The sequence below is a fragment of the Staurois parvus genome, unplaced genomic scaffold (assembly GCF_062004578.1).
Source record: "Staurois parvus isolate SC_StPar_1 unplaced genomic scaffold, SC_StPar_1.0 ptg000127l, whole genome shotgun sequence".
NCBI lineage: Eukaryota > Metazoa > Chordata > Amphibia > Anura > Ranidae > Staurois > Staurois parvus.
This window is the reverse complement of record NW_028317923.1, coordinates 448,989-474,000: the sequence shown is the minus strand read 5'-3', so window position 1 is coordinate 474,000 and position 25,012 is coordinate 448,989. Positions and strand designations below refer to the sequence as shown.

The 25,012-nt window shown below is 47.7% G+C and overlaps 1 protein-coding gene across 3 annotated transcripts in view; it reads left to right on the top strand.

Moving 5' to 3' along the window:
- ZFHX3 (zinc finger homeobox 3) overlaps window positions 1-25,012 on the top strand; it is a 124,404-nt gene that overhangs the window by 4,778 nt on the left and 94,614 nt on the right. For all 3 annotated transcript variants that reach the window (XM_089672439.1, XM_089672440.1, XM_089672438.1), the window contains exon 2: window positions 1,823-2,319. In XM_089672439.1, the coding sequence (XP_089528565.1) occupies window positions 1,823-2,319 (497 nt within the window). The remainder of the gene's footprint in view (window positions 1-1,822; window positions 2,320-25,012) is intronic.

Here is a 25,012-nt window from a genome sequence, read left to right as displayed (position 1 = left end):
TCTCCACCCCCTACCCATCTCTGAGCATCGTCACTTGTCTCCACCCCCTACCCATCTCTGAGCATCGTCACTTGTCTCCACCCCCTACCCACTTCAGAAAACTGTGCGTTGTCCGCCCCCTACCCACTTCAGAACACCGCCCCTTGTCTCTACCCCCTACCCACCTGAGCATCGTCCCTTGTCTTTGCTCCTACCCACCTCTGAGCACTGTCCCTTGTCTCCACCGCCTACCCACCTTTGAGCACCGTCCCTTGTCTCCACCGCCTACCCACCTTTGAGCACCGTCCCTTGTCTCCACCGCCTACCCACCTTTGAGCACCGTCCCTTGTCTCCACCGCCTACCCACCTTTGAGCACCGTCCCTCGTCTCCACCCCCTACCCACCTCTGAGCACCGTCCCTCGTCTCCACCCCCTACCCACCTCTGAGCACCGTCCCTCGTCTCCACCCCCTACCCACCTCTGAGCACCGTCCCTTGTCTCCACCCCCTACCCACCTCTGAGCACTGTCCCTTGTCTCCACCCCCTACCCACCTCAGAGCACCATCCCTTGTCTCCGCCCCCTACCCATCGTCCAGTATGGCCCTTTTAATGAACACAGGGCCAAGTATTATTTTGTGGTGCTTAGCAATTTGTTTGGAATTTGTTATTGATGGCAAGGAAAACCATAAAATCCCCTGCAACCAGCAACAGTAGATCCCCCAAACAATGGACTTCCCCTGCAACAGAATGCCCCCCCCCCCCCCGCCCCAGCAACAATATATCTCCCAGCAATATACCCCTCCATAAAACAGTAGATCCCTCCTAGCAACAACTGACCCCCAACAGCAAAAATAGACCCCCCCGTAGCAATAGATCCCCTCAATAATAGATCTCCCAGAAGCCAGCAACTTGTAGACTCTCCAGCACACCCCAGCACCTCTTGCCATTACATTCAGTGCTGGAGATGCCGGAGCCGCGTTCCCCATATTGTAGTATAATGTTGTTAAAAACGACCTTTCCTTTTCAGTCTGCAGCGCTGTAATTCTCCTGTAAATTCAATGCAGTATGGCAACATGGAGGTGCTCTGTACACAGTTGGTGTACAGAACACCTCCAAAGATGTCATTTCCTGCTTGTCTAATTGGCTCACTGATTTTCCCAGAACTCTGTGCTAAGATACAAGTCAAATTGTAGGCAACTCCTGCAACAGAACGTTTCTCTAAGGATGAATTATTCCTAAAGGGATGCAGACACTGCAAATCTCCTTATCAGGTAATTATAATGAACCAGACGCCCTCCCATTCAGAATCGGTATCTAAAATACATGTCCAAACTGCTATGTCTTCAGAGCAAAAAAAAAAATATATATATATATATATATATATATAAAATTATTATTATTAATCGTGCAAATCTTATTGAACATCCTTTTATCTATCTCTGTTCAATGGAAATCAATTGAAGCTGAAGTCTAGGCATGTTTAATACTGCTTGGACCAATGTAAGTGTGAATTTCTCATACCTAAGGGATCTCCGGTATGAGAAATCTATATAGTGTGTTTGTTTTTTTTAAAATCAATACAAGGTGTTCTGTGATTAGATGAGGTGGAGAGGCAGGGTGGTGACACCTCATCCAGTCAGGGAACACCTTGTAATTATTGGAAAAGATTTCTATTGCACCAACGGTTTGTACAGTGCTTTTAAACCTTCAATCTTTCTTGATGGCTACTAGATTGGACTGACCGATTCCTAAATTCTGTACTAATTCAGATCCAATGCAGGTGAACCAATCAGCCATGAGGTTTCCTTCTCTAACTCACATGTCTTTCTCTTTCCCCTCTTAGTGGGTGGTGAAATCCCGCTGGACATGCGGTTGGGTGGTGGACAGCTGGTTTCGGAAGAGCTCATGAACCTGGGCGAGAGTTTTACCCAAACCAACGACCCTTCCCTGAAACTCTTTCAGTGCGCCGTTTGCAACCGATTCACGACCGACAACTTGGACATGTTGGGCTTACACATGGGGGCCGAACGCAGCCTACCGGAGGAGGAGTGGAAGTCCGTGGTGGGGGATTCTTACCAGTGCAATCTCTGTCGTTACAACACCCAACTGAAGGCCAACTTTCAGCTGCATTGCAAAACTGACAAACATGTACAGAAGTACCAGCTGGTGGCTCACATCAAGGAGGGGGGCAAAGCCAACGAGTGGAGGTTGAAGTGTGTTGCCATTGGTAACCCGGTGCATCTGAAGTGCAATGCCTGTGACTATTACACCAATAGCCTGGAGAAGCTGCGTTTGCACACCGTGAATGCAAGGCACGAGGCCAGCCTCAAGTTGTACAAGGTAAGACATTGTTGATCTGTGAACCCTCAATGGGAACAATGTTATCACGTTTTTCTGATTTTGCACTTCCATCTGCCAAGTATGGAGTGGGAACTTGATGTTGGATGGAAGTGGCCGTTTTGTTTTCCTGACCAATGATTGGCCTTGTGATATGGGGCCATAAGGGGTCCAGATGGCGTAGTTGTGTCATTGGTTTGTAGACTGCACTCTTTGGAAGCAAAGAAGGGTTCGTAATCCTGACAATAAACTTCTATGTGCTTCCTTTTGGTCTGTTAAATATCCCATTGAAAATGTTTTGTTATATCGGTTTGAGAAGCGCAAGAATAACCTATTGATCCTCCCATGAACCCAGTAGGCCGATAGCACCATGTACTCTATGCCTCTGCTGACTGTTATCAGTTGGAATTCTTTTCTGCTCCCTTTGTGGACCACAGAACCCTCCCTATGCCTTGGAGAGATGGAGGTGTTCTGTAGTCCTGAGAAACGTCCCCCTCCTAGGGTGACAACGCTGCTCCTCTATAGGTGAGTGAGCCTTGTCATCCTAGGATGGAAAGTGTTACTGGCAGGATCACTAGGTGACCATAAAAGAAAAAAAAATGCAGTGGTGTGGACCAGGCCCATAGGATACGAGTCATTTTACCTAGTCTTTGTGGAGGGCCTGTGCTGGACTAGCTTCTCAATGCAGTGGTGTGCACCGGGCCCGTAGGATATGAGGCATTTTGTCTGTGTGGTGGGACTGTGCTGGAATAGCCACCCAACGCAGTGGTGTGGACCGGGTCCGTAGGATACGAGGCATTTTGCCTTGTCTGTGTGGAGGGACAGTGCTGGATTAGCCGCCCAACGCAGTGGTGTGGACCGGACCCATAGGATACAAGGCATTTTGTCTGTGTGGTGGGACTGTGCTGGATTAGCCGCCCAACGCAGTGGTGTGGACCGGACCCATAGGATACGAGGCATTTTCCCTTGTCTGTGTGATGGGACTATGCTGGAATAGCTGCCCAGCACAGTCCCACCACATGTGGTGTGAACCAGCCCTGGATCGGTGAACCTTTATTGACCACTCAGGAGTTCTCCATGGAGAGGGACGGGGCTTGGCCCTGAGAAGTCAACAAAGGGAAACCAGAAGCGGCAAACGGTCACAAAGATCAGAGGGGAGCCCAGCAGATGTATTTCTGGCCAACACAATTTATATTGGCAGGTAGTGACTACTCCATAGAAAGCAGTTTCTTCTTTTTTGTAAACGATAACGTTTGAGGGTTACCTCGCCCGTTGCGTCTTTAATTGGCCAAGCCGGCTCAGATTCCAGATCAAACGTTCGTTTAGCATAATGAGCCTAGATGAGGGAACATGTATAGTCACATATTACAAACCGATGCAAAATATTGTACTGTGAGCTGGCAGTCCTCTTGATAATCGTTCAGAAATAGTTGCCCTGTAAACTCCGATAGGACCTCGCCGTTGGCTTCTGAGGACCCCGTTGGCTTCTGTGCAAAGGCTTCTTCTATTAGTCTCCTTCCACCCCCCACCCCCTTCTTGCTTGTCGTGGCTTTTGGTTCTCTAACCATAGAAGCAGTGAACATCCCGTAAATAGCCTCCTGCTCACCCCATAGAATTCCTCCAGACACTACTATTGATTTTTCACTGGACTTAAAGCCTTACCCTCCTCTCTAATCATTCCATAATGGCTTTAGTATGAATGGTCAGGTACAGTTCCCCATAAATCTTGGTTGGCTCATTCACTTACCTTCCACACATGCATATACTTTCTGCACGCTAACGTTTTCCTATCTCCGTCTTTATCTCTATTCCAGTCTCTGCACTTTATTTAATGGGGATGTCAGAGTGCAGCTTCTTCCACTGCACCCCCCCGACGCTCATACCGCAGCGCTGCCAGGGAGCCGATACTGTGAGCCAGAACGGTCCTCAGGCCAGCAGTTCAGAGGCGAGGTGGACTGAGGTCGATTGCATGTTATGTTCCCTCTTGCAAATGTAATCCATTAGACTGGCACATCTCTAATCAGGTTAGAGCAGAGTTAAATGCGTCTAATCATCTTCTCCACTGTCACACACACAAAAACGCCGCCCAATGCCAAAACGGTATCCAGGAGTGAAAATGACAGGCCTTTGTCTCGGTGGGGGCCCGGAGCCCATGTGGTAGTCTGGAAAGACGATTTAGAGATAGCGAAGGGAACTGCAATCTGGTTTTGCTTAAAGGTGAATATTGAATATCTTGGCTTTCATCCCTCTATGGTCTCTGAGAGCATCCAGCCTGCTAATGACTTGGTTGATTGGCTTTTTTTTTTCTGTGCTGACCGGTTCATCAGGAAAAATGCTTAGAGAGCCTGCTATTTTAACCCCACACAGGGATCAGAGATGGGAAATGCATTTGCTGCAAGAATCCATTTAGCTACCGCGATATAAATACAGCCTTTTGTTGCCAGGATCCCTCTCTAGGCAATACTGCTTAGGACTACAGAGGCCTGGTTCCTCAACAAAAGCCTTCCCTAAAATGTCCAGGCCTGAACTAAACTGACCCCCCAAACCCCGTCTGTCCAAGCATTTAAAAAATGTACCCCCTGAACACCCCCCTTCCTCTAGATCAGGGGTCTCCAAACTTTCTAAGCAAAGGGCCAGTTTACTGTCCTTCAGGCTTCGGGAAAGTGGGGCGACTTTGGTCAGTGGGAGTAGAAAATGCCCCATCATTGGTTTTATAGAGCGGAATAGTGCCCCGATGTTATGAATGGGAAGAATAGTGGCCCATTGATGGTGTCAGTAGGGGGGAATGGTGCCCCTTCATTGGTGTCATTTGGTGAAATAGTGCCTTAAAGCAGTGGTTCTCAAGCTTCCTAATGCCGTGACCCTTTAACACAGTTCCTCATGTTGTGGTGACCCCCAACCATAAAATTGTTTACCCAGTAATTATAATTCGTTTTACCTCCAACACTGCTGCTTTCAACACAGTAGCTGCTTTCAGCACAGTGGCTGCTTTCAGCACAGTGGCTGCTTTCAGCACAGTGGCTGCTTTCAGCACAGTGGCTGCTTTCAGCACAGTGGCTGCTTTCAGCACAGTGGCTGCTTTCTACACAGTAGCTGCTCTTTACACATCAGAAATATGTGTTTTCCGATGGTCTTAGGCGACCCCTGTAAAAGGGTCGTTCGACCCCCAAAGGGGTCACGACCCACAGGTTGAGAACCACTGCCTTAAAGGCAAGCAAAGGGCCACAGGGTTGCAGTTTTGGAGACCAATGTTCTGACCCGTGTTTCTCAACCTTTTTCCAGTCAAGGCATTCTTTACAATTCTGCACAATCTCGAGGCCACTAATTCTTAAATGTGAAAAAACAAAACGAATAGTTTTACATAACAGGACACCCAACCTTAGAGGTGATTTATTCTTCATAACAAATACACCTTTGCATTCCTGTACGGACTAGTATTCCATTGTTTCTCTTCTCCCTCAGTCAGCTGATGTGACCCCAGTGCTGATAGAGGAGGGGAGGGCAAAAAAGAATGCTGTGCAGGCGCCTGATGGCCTCCTTACCAACCAATGATGTCACTGGATGTTGGGACACCGGTGGCTAGAAGTTTGTAATGGTACACAATCAAAATCTGAGGCTTTGTGTAGCTGAAAGGAAGGCTCCATCCACCTGTTGGCTTGTACAGGGGCGGACTGACTTGGAAACTCCGGCACTGCCCGAGGTCAGTAGGGGGCCCCATGAGATGCCCCTGGTACCTTTTTCATAGGCTTTTGAGTTTGGGCAAGGACACAAGGGCCCCATGATCCCCTATTGCCCGGGGGCCCCATGAGTTGTCAGTCCGCCCCTGGGCTTGTATACCATTTTTGGGCAATGTTTAGGCATTTTTGCCAAGGTACCCCGGCTGAAAAAGACTGCTCTGCCCTAGGGTATGTCTCCGCTCTGTTTTCTCTTTACCGTGTTCCTGTATGAAGAAACTGCTTATACTGCTCCCACTGGCATCACCAGGCTACTAAAATTCTTGCCTCTGGCCGCTGCTGGGAGCTTGGCTCCTAGTACTGTAGGCATGCACCCAAGAACTACATCTCCCAAGATGCTTTCCCTCTAATACAGTATTTGAACAGGCTCCTGGGTGTTGAGCTTGAAATCAATGTATGTATATGGAGAGGGGGTGGGGATAGGTTCTGTAGTCCAGCAGGTGGGACTGGTAATACTGATTGGGAATTTCGGGCCCGGAGACGCTGTGTTAGCTCAAACAGGAAGTTGTGGGAGCACTTTTGAATGCCTTTTGTGGGCAAGCCTCAGAGATTGGTCAGAAAATATTGTTCCTGGGCCCTGGCTTGGTTTTTCTGGCCCTGGCTGGCTCTGTGGCTTAGTTTTCTTACTGTGGAGGAGAGGGAATGATTGAGGCTGGTGTGGTAACGTGGACCCCCAATAGTCAGAAGTGACCATCATCCTGGTTTTTGCAGCCTCCTCATTATAGAACATGATGCTTGAACCTCACTGGACACCTTAAGCCTGGCTTGGGGGGTTTGTTGGCCACAACAATACGGTCCAATGCGGCAAACTGGTGCACTGACAGTGTCCAATCAGAGTGCTGCTAAAGAACGGAAAATGCGATCTCATTGGGTTTATTATTTCAGATTTTATCGGTCACCTCACAGGACAAGCCTATGATTGCATATTGATTTTAATGTCACAGGCCAATCAGAGCGCCCGGTTCTCCTTTCATGTACTAACGTGCCTAGCGCACAGGTTGCCACATATTCTTAAAAAAATGCTGGGACTTGTAGTTCCTCAGCAGCTGGAAAGCATTGCTGTAGATGGGCAGGCTGCATGAGTGCTCTCTCCTGCTATGAGCGGTCCTTTGTCACCAAGCCTGGTTATTGTTACATTGGAAGCGTGCCATGGAGATGCCCTGCTCGGTGCGGTGTGATCGCTGTGTGCGCCATTCTCTGGTCACTCGCGGTCTGTCTTGGTGATGTCTGCTTCCTCTCCCTCGGGCACAACTGTCTGCAATTCAAGGCTAATTCTATAAAGGTGCATTTGCAGCCAGTACAGGCTCGGCTGTTGTGTCTGTGTCCTCATGTGTATAGAAAGGTCGGGAAAAACCACAGCGACCAATCAGATTCTTGCTTTAATGATCTTTTTTTTAAAAGACTAAGATACCCCCGGGTTTAATGATTAGCAATTAAGTATCACTCTTCCAAAAGGAATATTGTGCTGAATACATAGGTCAGTGTACTGTATATCTCACCCTCTTTCTCTTTTCGTTTTTTTTTGTTTTGTTTTTTTTTTTTATCTTTTCCATTTTAACTTCTTGTACAGAAGAGTCTTCTTTATGGGCTTTTCTTTAATGAGGTATCGCAACAATCTCCATATTTTTTATATTTGTTCGTATCAGGACACCGACACGGTAGAGCAGTGGTCTCCAAACTGTGGCCCAAGGGTCAGATGTGTTCCTTTGATTATCTTTATCTGGCCCTTGGGCACTGTTTTCCCCACTGACACCAACAATGGGCCATTCTTCCTCCCACTTACACCATTGATGACGCACTATTCCGCCTACTGACACCATTGATGGGGCACTATTCCTCCCACTGATACCAATGATGGGGCACTATTCCTCCCACTGACACCAATGACGGGGCACTATTCCTCCCACTGATACCAATGATGGGGCACTATTCCTCCCACTGACACCAATGACGGGGCACTATTCCTCCCACTGATACCAATGATGGGGCACTATTCCTCCCACTGACACCAATGACGGGCACTATTCCTCCCACTGACACCAATGATGGGGCACTATTCCTCCCACTGACACCAATGATGGGGCACTATTCCTCCCACTGACACCAATGACGGGGCACTATTCCTCCCACTGACACCAATGACGGGGCACTATTCCTCCCACTGACAGCAATGACGGGGCACTATTCCTCCCACTGACACCAATGACGGGGCACTATTCCTCCCACTGACACCAATGACGGGGCACTATTCCTCCCACTGACACCAATGACGGGGCACTATTCCTCCCACTAACACCAATGACGGGGCACTATTCCTCCCACTGACACCAGTGACGGGGCACTATTCCTCCCACTGACACCAATGACGGGGCACTATTCCTCCCACTGACACCAATGACGGGGCACTATTCCTCCCACTGACACCAATGACGGGGCACTATTCCTCCCACTGACACCAATGATGGGGCACTATTCCTCCCACTGATACCAATGATGGGGCACTATTCCTCCCACTGACACCAATGATGGGGCACTATTCCTCCCACTGACACCAATGATGGGGCACTATTCCTCCCACTGACACCAATGAGGGGGCACTATTCCTCCCACTGACACCAATGAGGGGGCACTATTCCTCCCACTGACACCAATGAGGGGGCACTATTCCTCCCACTGACACCAATGAGGGGGCACTATTCCTCCCACTGACACCAATGAGGGGGCACTATTCCTCCCACTGACACCAATGAGGGGGCACTATTCCTCCCACTGACACCAATGAGGGGGCACTATTCCTCCCACTGACACCAATGATGGGGCACTATTCCTCCCACTGACACCAATGATGGGGCACTATTCCTCCCACTGACACCAATGATGGGGCACTATTCCTCCCACTGACACCAATGATGGGGCACTATTCCTCCCACTGACACCAATGATGGGGCACTATTCCTCCCACTGATGGGGCACTATTCCTCCCACTGATGGGGCATGGGCCCTCTTCCTTCATATGACGGGACACTATTCCTCCAAGTGACACCAACGATGGGGCACTATTGCTCCCGGTGACACCAAGAATGGGTCAATGTTCACTCCCTCTGACCCCCTAAACCCTGAAGGACCATAAACTGGCTTTTTGTTTAGAAAGTTTGGAGATCCCTACGCTAGAGAATTTGCTTTGTCTAGATAACCTTAGTGCCTTCTTTCTGTCTTGGTGATGTAATGTATTTTGCAAGCAAGAAAAGGTTATGGTCGAGTAATTTGGAATAGGAGTTCTGCCATTACATATGGCATCTCCACTGTCATGTGACTTCTTCTAACCAGAGTTATCATGTATGGTGGAGGTGTCCTCGGGTAGCTTGTATTACTAGTCACCTGTATAGTACAGGCCTGAGCCTGGTATTACAAGCCAGCCTACTGTAGCTGATAGTTGTTGGTCAGATTCAACCAGGCTTGTTCTGTATTGACGTTTTCCGACTTAAGTAGCTTCTTCAGTTCAGGTCAGGAACCTACCCCAGCATTTATAGCCACACCGGTTCCTCGGTCCTCTTCATCCCTTTATGCTTCTTCATCCCTTTGTGTTGTTATGTGACGTGTCAAGGAAAATGTTGAGTGTAACCAGAAGACAGAAGGTGTGAAAGCCCTGTTCTTTTTTTTTTTTAATGCTGGAGTATCGTCATGACTTTCCTAAGAACTGAAGAAGCTACTTGGAGTAACAAAACCGGTTTTAAGATTGCTCTGCAAGTCCAGTTGAATGTGACTACTACTAGTCCACCAGGCCAAGGTCACCTGACATAATCACCTCTACATGTGTCTGGGACAAGCTACCAGAATTGAACACAGACTCAAGTCTGCTGGTAGAATGTCCAGACTTGAAGTTCTAGACCAAGATCTCCGTAAGTTGGTTGACCTTTAAACCGTAGCTGGGCCTGTGTCCAGGGCAGCCCAGTAGTTGGATTCAGGTCGACCCAGGCCACTTCCAGGTCTCCTAAGCGATGGCAAAGTCGCTGTTGATGTGTTGATTCAGCATAATTGATGCAGCCTCATTTCCCACAGCTGATGAGGATTAGAGGAGCCTAGTTTAACAGTCTCATTTTTCTGGTCCCAAAGCACACTTGTTTTAATGTGTTTCAGTTAATGAGGTAGAAGAGGAGGAGGAGATGGTGACGCTGAATGTATGCGGGCTGCTCCGCCTGCGAGTCCTAACTTGTGCCACATTCCACGATCTGCAACGGCTACTATTCCCCATGCTGGTGGCCAAGGCATGCGAGGGGTGCAGGCTAGAGCAACCAAGAGCAAAATGAACGTCCATGTTAGCAGATATGTGGTACCCTGAAGCTGTGCCAAACAGCCTGTGACTTTCTAGAGGAACTAACCCCCCCCCCCCCAACATCCTGTGAGTAGCCTATGCTGAGATCTGTAGTTCCGCCTCAGCTGAAGACCCATAGACCAGCTCCCATAGAAGCCATGAAGTGACTGACTGGGTGTCATGGGATTTGTAGCTCTGCAGCATCTAGTTGAGCCACAGGCTGTCAGGAAACTTGGGGCTGAATGGTGGTTGCAAAACGAACTACAATTCCCAGCAGGCCATATCTGGCTTCCACTGCAGAAGAAGACAACCTGTGGCTCCACTGAGTGCTGCAGGACTACAAATTTCATGTACTACAGCCAGTCAGTACCTTTTGGGGAGTTCTCACTTTATTCCTTGAGAGGTACTATTGATGATGGGGCACTATTCCTCCCACTGACACCAATGATGGGACACTATTCCTCCCGCTGACACCAAGGATGGGGCACTATTCCTCCTGCTGATGCCAAGGATGGGGCACTATTCCTCCCGCTGATGCCAAGGATGGGGCACTATTCCTCCCGCTGATGCCAAGGATGGGGCACTATTCCTCCTGCTGATGCCAAGGATGGGGCACTATTCCTCCTGCTGATGCCAAGGATGGGGCACTATTCCTCCCACTGATACCAATGATGGGGCACTATTCCTCCCGCTGACGCCAAGGATGGGGCACTATTCCTCCCACTGACACCAATGATGGGGCACTATTCCTCCCACTGACACCAATGATGGGGCACTATTCCTCCCACTGACGCCAAGGATGGGGCACTAGTCCACTGACACCAATGATGGGGCACTATTCCTCCCACTGACCCCAATGATGGGGCACTATTCCTCCCACTGACCCCAATGATGGGGCACTATTCCTCCCACTGACCCCAATGATGGGACACTATTCCTCCCACTGACACCAATGATGGGGCACTATTCCTCCCGCTGACACCAATGATGGGGCACTATTCCTCCCGCTGACACCAAGGATGGGGCACTATTTCTCCCACTGACACCAAGGATGGGGCACTATTCCTCCTGCTGATGCCAAGGATGGGGCACTATTCCTCCCGCTGATGCCAAGGATGGGGCACTATTCCTCCTGCTGATGCCAATGATGGGGCACTATTCCTCCTGCTGATGCCAATGATGGGGCACTATTCCTCCTGCTGATGCCAAGGATGGGGCACTATTCCTCCTGCTGATGCCAAGGATGGGGCACTATTCCTCCTGCTGATGCCAAGGATGGGGCACTATTCCTCCCACTGATACCAATGATGGGGCACTATTCCTCCCCCTGACGCCAAGGATGGGGCACTATTCCACTGACACCAATGATGGGGCACTATTCCTCCCACTGACCCCAATGATGGGGCACTATTCCTCCCACTGACCCCAATGATGGGGCACTATTCCTCCCACTGACCCCAATGATGGGACACTATTCCTCCCACTGACACCAATGATGGGGCACTATTCCTCCCGCTGACACCAAGGATGGGGCACTATTCCTCCCACTGACACCAATGATGGGACACTATTCCTCCCACTGATACCAAAGATGGGGCACTATTCCTCCCACTGATACCAAAGATGGGGCACGATATTCATCCCGCTGACCCCAAGGATGGGGCACGATATTCATCCCGCTGACCCCAAGGATGGGGCACGATATTCATCCCGCTGACCCCAAGGATGGGGCACGATATTCATCCCGCTGACCCCAAGGATGGGGCACGATATTCATCCCACTGACCCCAAGGACGGGGCATTATTCCTCCTAATGCCAAGGATGCACTGCTTACTCCCACTGATGCCAGGACAATTTCTACTTCTACTAATGGCCACAATCCAGTCCCCCTAAAGTCTGAAGGACAGTAAACTGGCCCGTTGTTAAAGTTTGGAAATTCTCTACTCTATAACTATATCAGAAAATTCAGGCAGCAGCATGGCCAAGTGGTTAGCACTTCTGTCTCACAGTACTTAGGTCGTCTGGTTTGAATCCCAACCACGGCACCACCTGCCTGGAGTTTGCATGTTCTCCTTGTGCCTGCGTGGGTTTCCTCCGTGTACTCCGGTTTCCTCTCACACTCCAAAGACATGCTGGTAGGTTAGTTGGATCCTGTCTACATTGGCCCTAGTATGTGTATGTATGAATGTGAGTTAGGGACCTTAGATTGTACGCTCCTTGAGGGTTAGGGACTGATGTGAATGTACGATATATATATTTATTTCATGTACTTATATAGCGCCGTCAATTTACGCCGCACTTTACATATATATTGTACATTCACATCAGTCCCTAACCCTCAAGGGGCGTACAATCTAAGGTCCCTAACCCTCAAGGGGCGTACAATCTAAGGTCCCTAACCCTCAAGGGGCGTACAATCTAAGGTCCCTAACTCACATTCATACATCCTAGATGTGATTTGTAGCCGTATTGGTGCACTTGTGACAGACACAATTGAGTACGGTCAGTGATACTTCAAGGTACATGCAGTACTGCTTGGACCCTGAAGAAGGGGACAGACCCTGAAAGCTTGTCCTAAAAATTGCATAGTTAGTGCAAATAGAAAAAAGTATCAGTGACAGTTCTCAATTGTTTCTATACATACTAGACAAGAGCCAACTAACCTCCCAGCATGTCTTTGGAGTGTAGGAGGAAACCAGAGTACCCGGAGGAAACCCATGCAGGCACAGGGAGAACATGCAAACTCCAGGCAGTTGGTGCCATGGTTGGGATTTGAACCAACAATCCTAGTACTGCCAAGAGGAAGTGCTAACCACTTAGCCACTCTGCTGCCAATATATATGTAAATGAATGGCGCTATATAAATACCTAAAATAAATGTGAGACGGTTGATAGTGGAACTACAAAAGCCAGCATGCCGCGTCAGACTTCTATTGGGTGGCTGGGATCTGTAGTTCACAGCAACTGAAGCCACGGCTGGGATTCAAACAATCCTAGTGCTGCCAGGGGGAAGGGCTAACCACTTAGCCACTCTGCTGCCAATATATATGTAAATTAATGGCGCTATATAAATACCTAAAATAAACGTGAGACTGTTGCTAGTGGAACTACAAAAGCCAGAATGCCACGTCGGACTTCTAGTGGGTGGCTGGGATCTGTAGTTCACAGCAACTGAAGCCACGGTTGGGATTCAAACTTACCTAGTGCTGCCGGGGGGGGGAGTGCTAACCACTTAGCCACTCTGCTGCCAATATATATGTAAATTAATGGCGCTATATAAATACCTAAAATAAATGCGAGCCTGTTGCTAGTGGAACTACAAAAGCCAGAATGCCACGTCGGACTTCTAGTGGGTGGCTGGGATCTGTAGTTCACAGCAACTGGAGCCACGGTTGGGATTCAAACTATCCTAGTGCTGCCAGGGGGGGGGGGGAAGGGCTAACCACTTAGCCACTGTGCTGCCAATATATATGTAAATTTGATGGCGCTATATAAATACCTAAAATAAATGCGAGCCTGTTGCTAGTGGAACTACAAAAGCCAGCATGCCACGTCTGACTTCTACTGGGTGGCTGGGATCTGTAGTTCACAGCAGCTGGAGAGCCACAGGTCCCCTCGGCCTAGGAGTGACAAGCCGCAGTCCTTCGGGGACTCCTCTGACAGATAGGCAGCTCCAATCTAACAAAATGCAGGCGCTGGAGCTGGCAGCTTGCAGCCATATGGGGAGCTTCTGTTTGTCTAGTGGGGAATCCGGAGTGTCGGCTCTCACCATATAATGGGCCGTCTCAGCTACAAGTGAAAGCTGTTATCTCTGCCCTGGCACGGCTCCAGTCCCCCTGGCACATGCCGGCTGACGGCTCACGACGGCACATGATGCTCGTTCCCCAAGGCAAAGCCACCGTTGGTTTAAGTAGGCATTAAACAATTACCCGGCCTTTAGTTCTCCTCACCTTCCACAGATTGGCTCTATAAATTGTCAGCCTGCTGACATTTTAATGTGAATGATGTCATGTGGTATCCCCTTTGATTTCAGCAGGCCTCGGTTTGTAAACACACAAGGCACTCAAAGGCTTGTGGTTAGTGTACACACAGTAGGCCTCGGGGTTTTTGGTGGGGAGCGGGAACACAACGGTCCTCTCGCTCGCTCGCTCTGTGCCTGGCTTTGGCCCCGCTGGCGTCCGCCCTGAAGACACGATTTTTGGTCCCGCATGTGTCGGGCGGCTAGGCCGGGCTGCTGAACGAAGCTTCTAATCCTCCCCCAAAGCTGCTTAGCTCGTGTCTGTTTTATAATAAATGAAATGACGGAAGTTGGGTGTGATTTTTCTTTTTTTTCCGCCTGTTATTTCCCGCTTTCATCCCTCCCTTCTGTCACTCGCAGATAAAAGAGCAAGCGCAGATTTCTGCAGAGCCGGCTGTTCTAAAGATTGCGATGCGAGCAGCAAGAGCGCAGCATTTGTAGGACAGTGTGCGACCATGGGCAGCACAATGGCTAAACGGTTAGCACTTCCACCTGGCGGTTGTTGGTTCGAATCCCAACCACGGCATTACCTGCCTGGAGTTTGCATGTTCTCCCTGTGCCTGCATGGGTTTCCTCCAGGTACTCCGGTTTCCTCTCACACTCCAAAGACATGCTGGTAGGTGAATTGGATCCTGTCTAAATTGGTCCTAGTATGTGAATGTAAGTTAGGGACCTTAGATTATAACAGGGGCGGACTGACAACTCATGGGGCCCCCAGGCAATAGGGGATCATGGGGCCCCTGTGTCCTTGCCCAAACTCAAAAAAGCCTATGAAAAAGGTACCGGGGCATCTCATAGGGCCCCCTACTGACCCCGGGGCCCTTGGGCAGTGCCCGAGTTTCCAAATGGTCAGTCCGCCCCTGGATTGTACGCTCCTTGAGGGTCAGGGACTGATGTGAATGTACAATCTATATGTAAAGCGCTGCGTATATTGATGGTGCTATATAAGTACCTGAAATACAAATAATAATATAGATGTTACAATGTATCGTGTAGAGGTTACTATGTATCATGTAGAGGTTACCATGTATCATGTAGAGGTTACCATGTATCATGTAGAGGTTACAATGTATCATGTGGAGGTTACTATGTATCGTGTAGAGGTTACTATGTATCGTGTAGAGGTTACCATGTATCATGTGGAGGTTACTATGTATCGTGTAGAGGTTACTATGTATCATGTAGAGGTTACAATGTATCGTGTAGAGGTTACCATGTATCATGTGGAGGTTACTATGTATCGTGTAGAGGTTACGATGTATCGTGTAGAGGTTACGATGTATCGTGTAGAGGTTACGATGTATCGTGTAGAGGTTACGATGTATCGTGTAGAGGTTACCATGTATCATGTGGAGGTTACCATGTATCGTGTAGAGGTTACCATGTATCGTGTGGAGGTTACTATGTATCGTGTGGAGGTTACTATGTATCGTGTAGACATGCGGGGAGGTGAATTGGCTCCTGTCTACATTGTCCCTAGTATGTGTATGTATGAATGTGAGTTAGGGACCTTAGATTGTACGCTCCTCGGGGGCGGGGACTGATGTGAATGTACAATATATATATATATATAAAGTGCTGCATAAATTGACGGTGCTATATAAGTACCTGAAATAAATAAATCTAGACACCGCATGTAGGCCTGCTGCGCTCCTAGGCGCTTTTGCAGTGCAGCTGTAAGTTCTGCAAACACGCACCGGGGTTCATTTTGAACCCCTCGCCCTCCAGCGGATTTTCACCCCCTTCCTTCCGGACCAGGACCTTTTTTGCGATACGGCGCTGCGTTACTTTAACTGACAATTGCGCGGTCATGCAACGCTGCACCCAAATTAAATTAATGTCCTTTTTTTTTTTTCCCCACAAATGGAGCTTTCTTTTGGTGGTATTTGATCACCTCTGCCTGTTTTTTAAACAAAAAAAGACCGACCATTTTGAAAATCATATATTTTTGACTTTTTGCTATTAAACATGTCCAATCAAAAAATTTTAAAAATCGAATTTCGGCAATTCAGGCTGAAATGTATTCTGCTCCGTGTCTTTGCTAAAAAAAATCCCAATACGTGTAAATTAATTGGTTTACGTGAAAGTTATAGTGTTTACAAATGGCGGTATAGATAATGGGATTTTATATTTTTTTTTATACTAGTAATGGCGGCAATCAGGGACTGCGGACATTCTGGCACTGGGGGGAACTGACTTGGTGTCACTGACATCCCTAGTGACACTAATACAGTGATCTCTTAGATTGTAAGCTCCCAGGATCAGGACCCTCCTATCCCTCTTGTATTGAACTGTATTGTTGCTGTATTGTCTCCCGTTATATTGTAAAGCGCTGAGCAAATTTTTGGCGCCATAAATCCTGTATAATAATAATAATAATCAGTGCTAATAAAAAGCACTGACACTGTACTGGCACTGGGCAGGAAGGGGTTAACATGTGGGGCGATCAAAGGGTTAACTGTGTGCCATGTGTTACTAGAGAGACACGCTGTGCAGAGAGATACAAAGCAGCATGTCCTCGCTGGCAGGAGAGAGACCACTCCCCTCTCAGCCCTGCCAAGGGTCAGAGTCTCAGCCGGGACCCGGTTATTGACATCCCCACCAGCCAATAGTGGTGCAGGTAGGGTGGTGCGCGCAACCCCTACCTGGAAATGCAAATCGCATATAGATATGTGATTTTGCGCAGCCCTGCTGCCCTGTAGCGGCACTTCTGCTATAGGGCGAATGGCAAGCGGTTAACGTGACTTTCTGTTGGGTCACATGCACTTTTCTGGTAAGGAACCCTTTTTGTTTTTGTTTTTTTTGTGTTTTTGTTTGTTTGTTTGTTTGTTTGTTTGTAAGGCATGCGGCAGATTGCAATTTTGATTCCATATACTTTGGTGGAAACTCATCAAAAACGCAGTGCTTGTGATTTTGATGGGTTTCCGCTGCATTTTTTGCTTGTCTCCCGCATGAAAACACACCTCCCAAACATGCATTAAAAACAGGTGTAGTAAAAAAAAAAAATGCTCTGAGAAAACTCATTACCTGTAACCCGCATAGCTGTGAACCTAGCCTTACTGTAAATATGCAATTACAAACTAAAATCCAGCGCCTTTTACACTTTTTTTTTTTTTTTTTTTTTTTTTTTTTTTTTTATAAAGTTGAAGGGTTTTTTGGTTTGTGTTTTTTGTTGTGTTTTTTGTTGTGTTTTTGTTTTGGGTTTTGTTTTGGTTTTTTGGTTTTTTAGATTGAGGACCTCTTGACATCACCTCATGCCCAGATACAAGAAATAATTGGAGATGATTTACTAAAGGCAAATAGGCTGTGCAGCTCCAGTCCCAAGTTTAGTAAATAAGGAGGATTTTCACTTTGCAAAGAACATCCATTCCCTGCGAGGGGAAACAAAAGCCTTTTTGCATGTGATTGGATGACGGAAGTCAGCAGAACTTCCCCTCATTTTCTAAGCTCTGCACTTTCAAAGTGCTCAGTCTGTTTGCCTTTAGTAAATCCACCCCATTGATTCAGAATGGCAGTACTCAGGCTGGAATTAGGGGCGTCCTGCTGAATCAATCTATAAGGCGTGGCTCACCTTTGTGTGGGCTGTGTGGCCCTCGTTTGCACAGGTAGGACCGCTCATTCATTGGAATGGGCTACTGTGCTTGTCTTTTCTGCAAAATAACAAGTGCATGCATCTCTTTTAGAAAATTGGCTGCAAGAAAATCACGTGGCCTTTTTGACCCTGCGATTTCCCTGCGGTTCCTGCAAATGGGCTGAGATGCATGGGGTGCCGTTCAGAATGAATGGTAGCGCCGCGCATCTCGTAAGAGTAGCGCGGTTTGGCTGCAAGTGCTTGTGGGAACAGATGCGATTCCCTCACCAGCAGCCATCCTGCACAGTGTGAACTGACATTTGGCGGTCAGATTTATCAAACTAGAGAATCGCAAGTGTCCGAAATGCGACCATTTAGTCTCGGTTTACACTTCTGGACTACCATGCAAGTCTTCCTTTCTTCAAGCGACATGTATGAGGGACTGTGGTGTCGTCCCCCCCCCCCCCCCCGCTGTTCCAGAGCACAATGTACTCCCCATCCCAGTATCTGTTCAGAGTGAATGGACAGGTAGGTGGCTCCTCCTATTCCATCATTTTGGTAAATCTAAAGAAAATTGCAATAGAGGTACATTAACCCCTCGCCCTCCCGAGGATTTTCCCCCCTTCCTGACCCGGCCTTTTTTTGCGATACGGCGCTGCGTTACTTCAGCTGACAATTGCGCGGTCATGCAATGCCGCACCCAAGTGAAATTTACGTCCTTTTTTCCAATGAATTGAGCTTTCTTTCGGTGGTATTTGATCACCTGTGCAGTTTTTTTATTTTTTGCGCTATAAAAAAAAAAAGTCCGACAATTTTGAAAAAAAAACAATATGTTTGACTTTTTGCTATTAAACATGTCCAGTAAAAAAAAGTAAAATCAAATTTCGTCATCAATTTAGGCCAAAATGTATTCCGCTCCGTGTCTTCACTAAAACCCCCCCCCCAAATTCGTGTAAATTAACTGGTTTATGTGAAAGTTAAAGCATTTACAAATGGCGGTATAGAGACTGGAATTATTTTTTTTTTCTACTAGTAATGGCGGCGATCAGCGACTTATAGCGGGACTGTGGCGGGCATTCTGACACTGGGGGGGGGAACTAACTTGGTGTCGCTGACATCCCCAGTGACACCAATACAGTGATCAGTGCTACAAAAAAAAAAGCACTGACACTGTACTAATGGCACTGGGCAGGAAGGAGTTAACATCTGGGGCGATCAAAGGGTTAACTGTGTGCAGGGAGTGTTTTACTAGGGGGCGGAGTGTTGGTCCTGCACTGTAGTCACACTGCTGTGGATGGCTGTGCTGTGCAGTGTCTCCAAGCTGACAGGGAGGACGACTGTTAGTAAACAAAACAGTCCTCATCCTCGCCGGAGATGCTCGGTAATCACCGTCCGGGACCCGGTGATGGATAGCTGCGGCCAGGGGACAACTCATGGGGCCCCCGGGCAATAGGGGAACGTGGGGCCCCTGTGTCCTTGCCCAAACTCAAGCCTATGAAAAAGGTACCAGGGGCATCTCATGGGGCCCCCTACTGACCCCGGGCCCTCGGGCAGTGCCCAAGTTTCCAAATGGTCAGTCCGCCCCTGGCTGCGGCCATGAATGGAGCGCAGCTCACGTGCGCCTCCTACCCGGAAATGCAAAATCACATATATATACGTGATTTTGTACACCCCTGCCGCCCTGTAGCAGTATATCTGCTATAGGTTGGCGGGAAAGCGGTTAATGGTATATTGGTACGTAGGGAAGCCGGAAAAAAGATGAACTTGGCCTTAAAGAGACGGGAGGATCAGCCAGGCTCAATAGATTTTCCAACAAGTCGCTTTGACTATCAGAAATGTACACCTTCACCTTTCGGGGTCACTTGACTCTTTCCTGGGCTTTGGATATGGAGAAGGATCTTCCTGTGGAAGTCTTCCCTTAGGCCTTGTTCACACAGGTGTAAATAACAGGCATTTGCTTTGAATTATGAAAGCTTTCGAAGTGCTTTGGAAAGCCGGTGCCAGCCCGTTCTGTTGACATAAAAGCAAAAAAATGTCTAATACAAAAAATAATTGCAATAAGTTTGCATTTGGATGTGTAAAAAATCAGCGAGCGCTTGTGATAAAAGCAGCTGTACACTAAAAGGAAACCATAAACCTTCAGATAAGATATGCGTAAAAATTGTGCAGCGCTGAAAATAATCAATGAAATTTATATTCAATAAAAAGCAGAAAATACCATTAAAATCCATAAATATATTAATTATATATATATTCATAGTTGCAACCCAATGACACTGTTAATCCTGGTATTCTGTTGTTCAACAATCCATGTGAGCGGTAAACAAATAGTTAAAATGCGCACTCACCAGATACGCATAGATAATGTGCAGTTCCCCCTCCCCCCTGGTGACCATTTCTTTATCCAGAAGAGGTTGCATCCATATCCTTAAAAGGGACCCCCAGGCACAACGTCACCTTGATGTTATCCATCCACCCTGGGCTGTTCTCTATAGTACCACCCTTAAGAGGGATTCCTGGGCAGATCTTCATTGATTTATATACTGCGCATTATCTATGCGTATCTGGTGAGTGCGCATTTTTACTATTTGTTTGCCACTCACATGGACTGTTGAATAACAGAATACCAGGATTAACAGTGTCACCTTGGGTCGCAACTACGAATATATCTATATCTATCTATTATCTATATCTATATATATATATATATATATATATATCTATATATATATCTATATATATATATCTATATATATATATCTATATATATATATCTATATATAGATAGATAGATATCTATACTTGTGTATGTGTGTGTAGATAGATAGATAGATAGATAGATAGATATAGATATATATATAATTTTTAAAATATTTTTGGACTTTTAATGGTATCTGCTTTTTATTGAATATTTTCAGTGCTACACAATTTTTACACATTGCTTTGCGTTTTGTTTCTGATCTCACCACCAAAGTTTGGAAGGGGTTGCCAACTTCCAAAGATTGACGGGACACCTTCGACACTTGTAAGTCCTTCATGAAGCTTTTTCTTCCTTCCAAAACACTTTTTTGTGAGATCTCCTCAGATCTTCAGGCCGTGCTTTACGCACCCAGGACCGATAACCCGCGCAATGATGGGATAGGGTGTGTCTTAGAAGTACTTTTTAGGTTTCTTTTTTCCTCCTATGCGATCTTTTAACTTTTTTATCTTTTTAGTTTTATGTAACGGTCTACAATGCAGAGTTTACAAGGTGATACATCACCAGAATCATGTCCCGGTGGACAGGCCGCGGGTTCTTTTGGTTGTCGATGGGTTAATATTTATAGGTTAATTGGGGGGCTCTCCCTTTTGTCTTGTTTGGAGCCACTTCTGTTGCGACCTGTCCAGGCTTGTCATTAGACATGGGAATACGCCTGACAGCCTGGTCACTGCATGGTCATTTAGGTTGTGAGAGCTGGGTGTTGTCGTACCTTTTGTGTGTGGTTTGTTTTTTCTTTTTTTGTCTTTTTTTTTGTCAATTTTTGTTCCATTTTAGTTTTCCTGATCTCCAGCTCGTGCCTTTGTGCTTCCTGCTCCAGCGGCCTTGCCTGTTGTTTATGTATATGTCCATAAGCGTTACCTATTTCTTACTTACCCCAGCTGGGACATTGCCAGCTGGCTGTCAGGAGGTTGCTAGGAAACATGCAGGCCTCTTTGCCGTTTCCTAAGGACAAGGCCCCGACTTGGCACTATGAGGCCTGAAAACAGCACGCATCAAAGCTAACACAATAGAGACAAGTAGGAGGCTGTGACCCCCAGCCTCATCCTCTCGTACCCTCCTCCCCTCACACTACAGGCTCTCTATGCATCCAGGCTTCTTGGAAATTAATCTCCCTGAATCTGTGGCAGAGGTAGCAGATGTCCGTACAAGGTTGGACTTTCATTTCTTTCCTGCTCTCACTTAGGGTTTTTTTTTTTTTTTTTCCCGTTTTGTTCGTCCTGTGATGTTTGGATTGAGGGAGGGGGAACTCGCCGATCTCTTCAGAACTTGCTAAGACAACACGAGGCCACCCTTTTATTCTGCTCAGATGTCACTCTTGTAGGCCACATGTCTCCAGCAAAGCACCAGAAGACCCACTTTTTGTCTAAGCGGTCTTTAAAACCAAAGTACACTCTTGTACCTTTTTTATATTCATTTGTATACTGCCAAGTCAGTTTGTCCTGATTCACACAGACTGTTCACACCAGTTTCTGAGCTTTGAAGGAACTTGGGTGCTTTGGTCTCTTTTATTGAACAAGCATTTGAGTCAGATTCTATCTTGGGCTAGGCCTTCGTGGCTTGGGCTAGGCCTTCGTGGCTTGGGCTAGGCCTTCGTGGCTTGGGCCAGGCCTTCGTGGCTTGGGCCAGGCCTTCGCGGCTTGGGCCAGGCCTTCGCGGCTTGGGCCAGGCCTTCGCGGCTTGGGCCAGGCCTTCGCGGCTTGGGCCAGGCCTTCGCGGCTTGGGCCAGGCCTTCGCGGCTTGGGCCAGGCCTTCGCGGCTTGGGCCAGGCCTTCGCGGCTTGGGCCAGGCCTGGGGTGGGCAAACTGTGGCCCTCCAGCTGTTGTGGAACTACAAGTCCCATCATGCCTCTGCGAGTCATGATGCAACAGTCAGCCTTTCAATTCCTCATAGGACATGTAGTTCCATGACAGCTGGAGGGCCACAGTTGCCCACCCCTGGGCCAGGCCTTCGCCACTTGGGCCAGGCTAAGGGTAGGCAATCTGTGGCTCTCTAGCTGTTGTGGAACTACATTTCCCATTAGGCATTGCAAAGATTACAAAACTGACAGTTACAGCTATGACTTGCAGAGGCATGATGGAACTTGTAGTCCTCCAGCTGTTGTGGAACTACAAGTCCCATCATGCCTCTACGAGTCATGATGCAAATGTCAGCCTTTCAATGCCTCATAGGACATGTAGTTCCATGACAGCTGGAGGGCCACAGTTGCCCACCCCTGGGCCAGGCCTTCGCCGCTTGGGCCAGGCCAGGGGTAGGCAACCTGTGGCTCTCTAGCTGTTGTAGAACTACATTTCCCATTAGGCATTGCAAAGATTACAAAACTGACAGTTACAGCTATGACTTGCAGAGGCATGATGGAACTTGTAGTCCTGCGGCTCTCAGGTTGCCTATCCCTGGGCCAGGCCTTTGGCGGCTTGGGCCAGGCCTGTGCCGCTTGGGCCAGGCCTTCGCGGCCTGGGCCAGGCCAGGGGTAGGCAACCTGTGGCTCTCTAGCTGTTGTGGAACTACATTTCCCATTAGGCATTGCAAAGATTACAAAACTGACCGTTACAGCTATGACTTGCAGAGGTGTGATGGAACTTGTAGTCCTGCGGCTCCCAGGTTGCCTATCCCTGGGCCAGGCCTGTGCCGCTTGGGCCAGGCCTTCGGTAAAGCTAAACTTTGGTTGGTTGCTAGACTTTGTCTTCACTGCAAGTGATTTTTTTTTTTTTTTTTTCTTGCTTTAGCTTTCCTTGTGTTACCCTCGTAGCTTTAGGCCACTTCTTCTAGTTTTAGTGAAGGTTATAAATCACCTAAAGGGCCGCCACTCTTATTTCCAAAGTGGCTTTGGGCCCACCGGTGAGAACAGAGAGACGCCCACTCTTGGGATGCAACCTGGAGTAGCCGTGATAAATGTTCTCCTCACTTCCAAGCACAATTAACATGAGAAGAAGGCAATCCAAGGTGGAGCTAATTTGGGACCGTATTGTTTTCTGTTAATCTATTTTGTTTTCTCGTCCCGGGAGGGGAAAGGCGTAATGCTTAGTGAAGCATACATAAACTGCAAGCTCATTAAGAGCCGGTCTGTTTATCAGCCTCTACTAAAAGCCCATAGCCCAGGCTCAAGCATCTAGTAGTGCAGGCTCCCTCTGGGCTCCGGCCCCTCCTCATTAAGTCAGTCCTGGCTATTGATTGGGAAGCCGTGTTTGAAGGAGTCTTACTTACTCCATGCATTATCTTGACAGATTGATCAGACCTGATTGAGAACCTCTTAAAGGAACGAGCAGCCGTAATGGGAAAGTTGGACTCTGTCATCCGTTAGGGTGATTCTGGGAGCGAGAAGAACAAGCTGACATCGTGGAGCAATTGTATTTACAATTAACATGGCTGAAAACGATTGGCCGTATTGATTCCCCTTCCTGCAATTACATATCCATTGTTTACATTCCAGCACTTCAGTTATAAAAAGGAAATCCAATAATTATTGCATTATTTAAAGTTAAAGTGCCACAGAGTTTGCCTGCCGCGTGGAGTGTTTTGATTTACCGATCGCCGCGCTCCGAGCCCCGGCTCCTAATCTGAAAGTCAAAACCAAATTGGCTTTTAATGAGCCTCAAAAAATTAAAACTTTAGATGTCCCTCTTTGACCATTTGTCCTTTTTGGTTGGAATTTGAATAATGATATCATTGACCGTTGTCCCGGAGCTCGCCACGGATCCAGAGGGCTGCCACGGGGTGACCTGTATCTGATATATGTCTGAATGCTGAGCTCTATGGAGAGGGGACTCCGGGCTCTTCGCTGGCTTGGAACATCTTGCTTTTCATTCGGCGCTAACAAATGGGGGAATAATACAGGTCACCATATTGAAAATGATTGGCCAGGGAACCCCCTCCCCCCCGACAGGCAGTACCTCCGTCTAGCTGATCAGCCATTTAGAAAAAAAATTTTAATTAAATTAAAACAATAGGCTAAACCTTTTTTTTTTCTTTTTCTCATTTTTGATGTTTCTTGGTGGGAGATATAAATCCACATCCTGTTCCAAAGAAAAATCAGGAAGTGAGAAGAAATGTTTGCAATTTAAGGCAATCCATTGGGGTCCCCAGAACTCGTGTCCCCATTGGAAGATTTCCCTTCTGTATTACTGTTCTGGTGACCAATCGGGTGAATCTCCTGGACGGGGGCAGAGGTAGTAATAAAAACCTAACAGGGCAGCACAGCGGTTAGAACTTCCTCTTGGCAACAACCCGAGTACTGCGAGGTGGAAGTGCTGACCACTGCGCTGCCCTGTTAGGGTGAACCTCCCAGAAGGGGGCAGAAGTAGC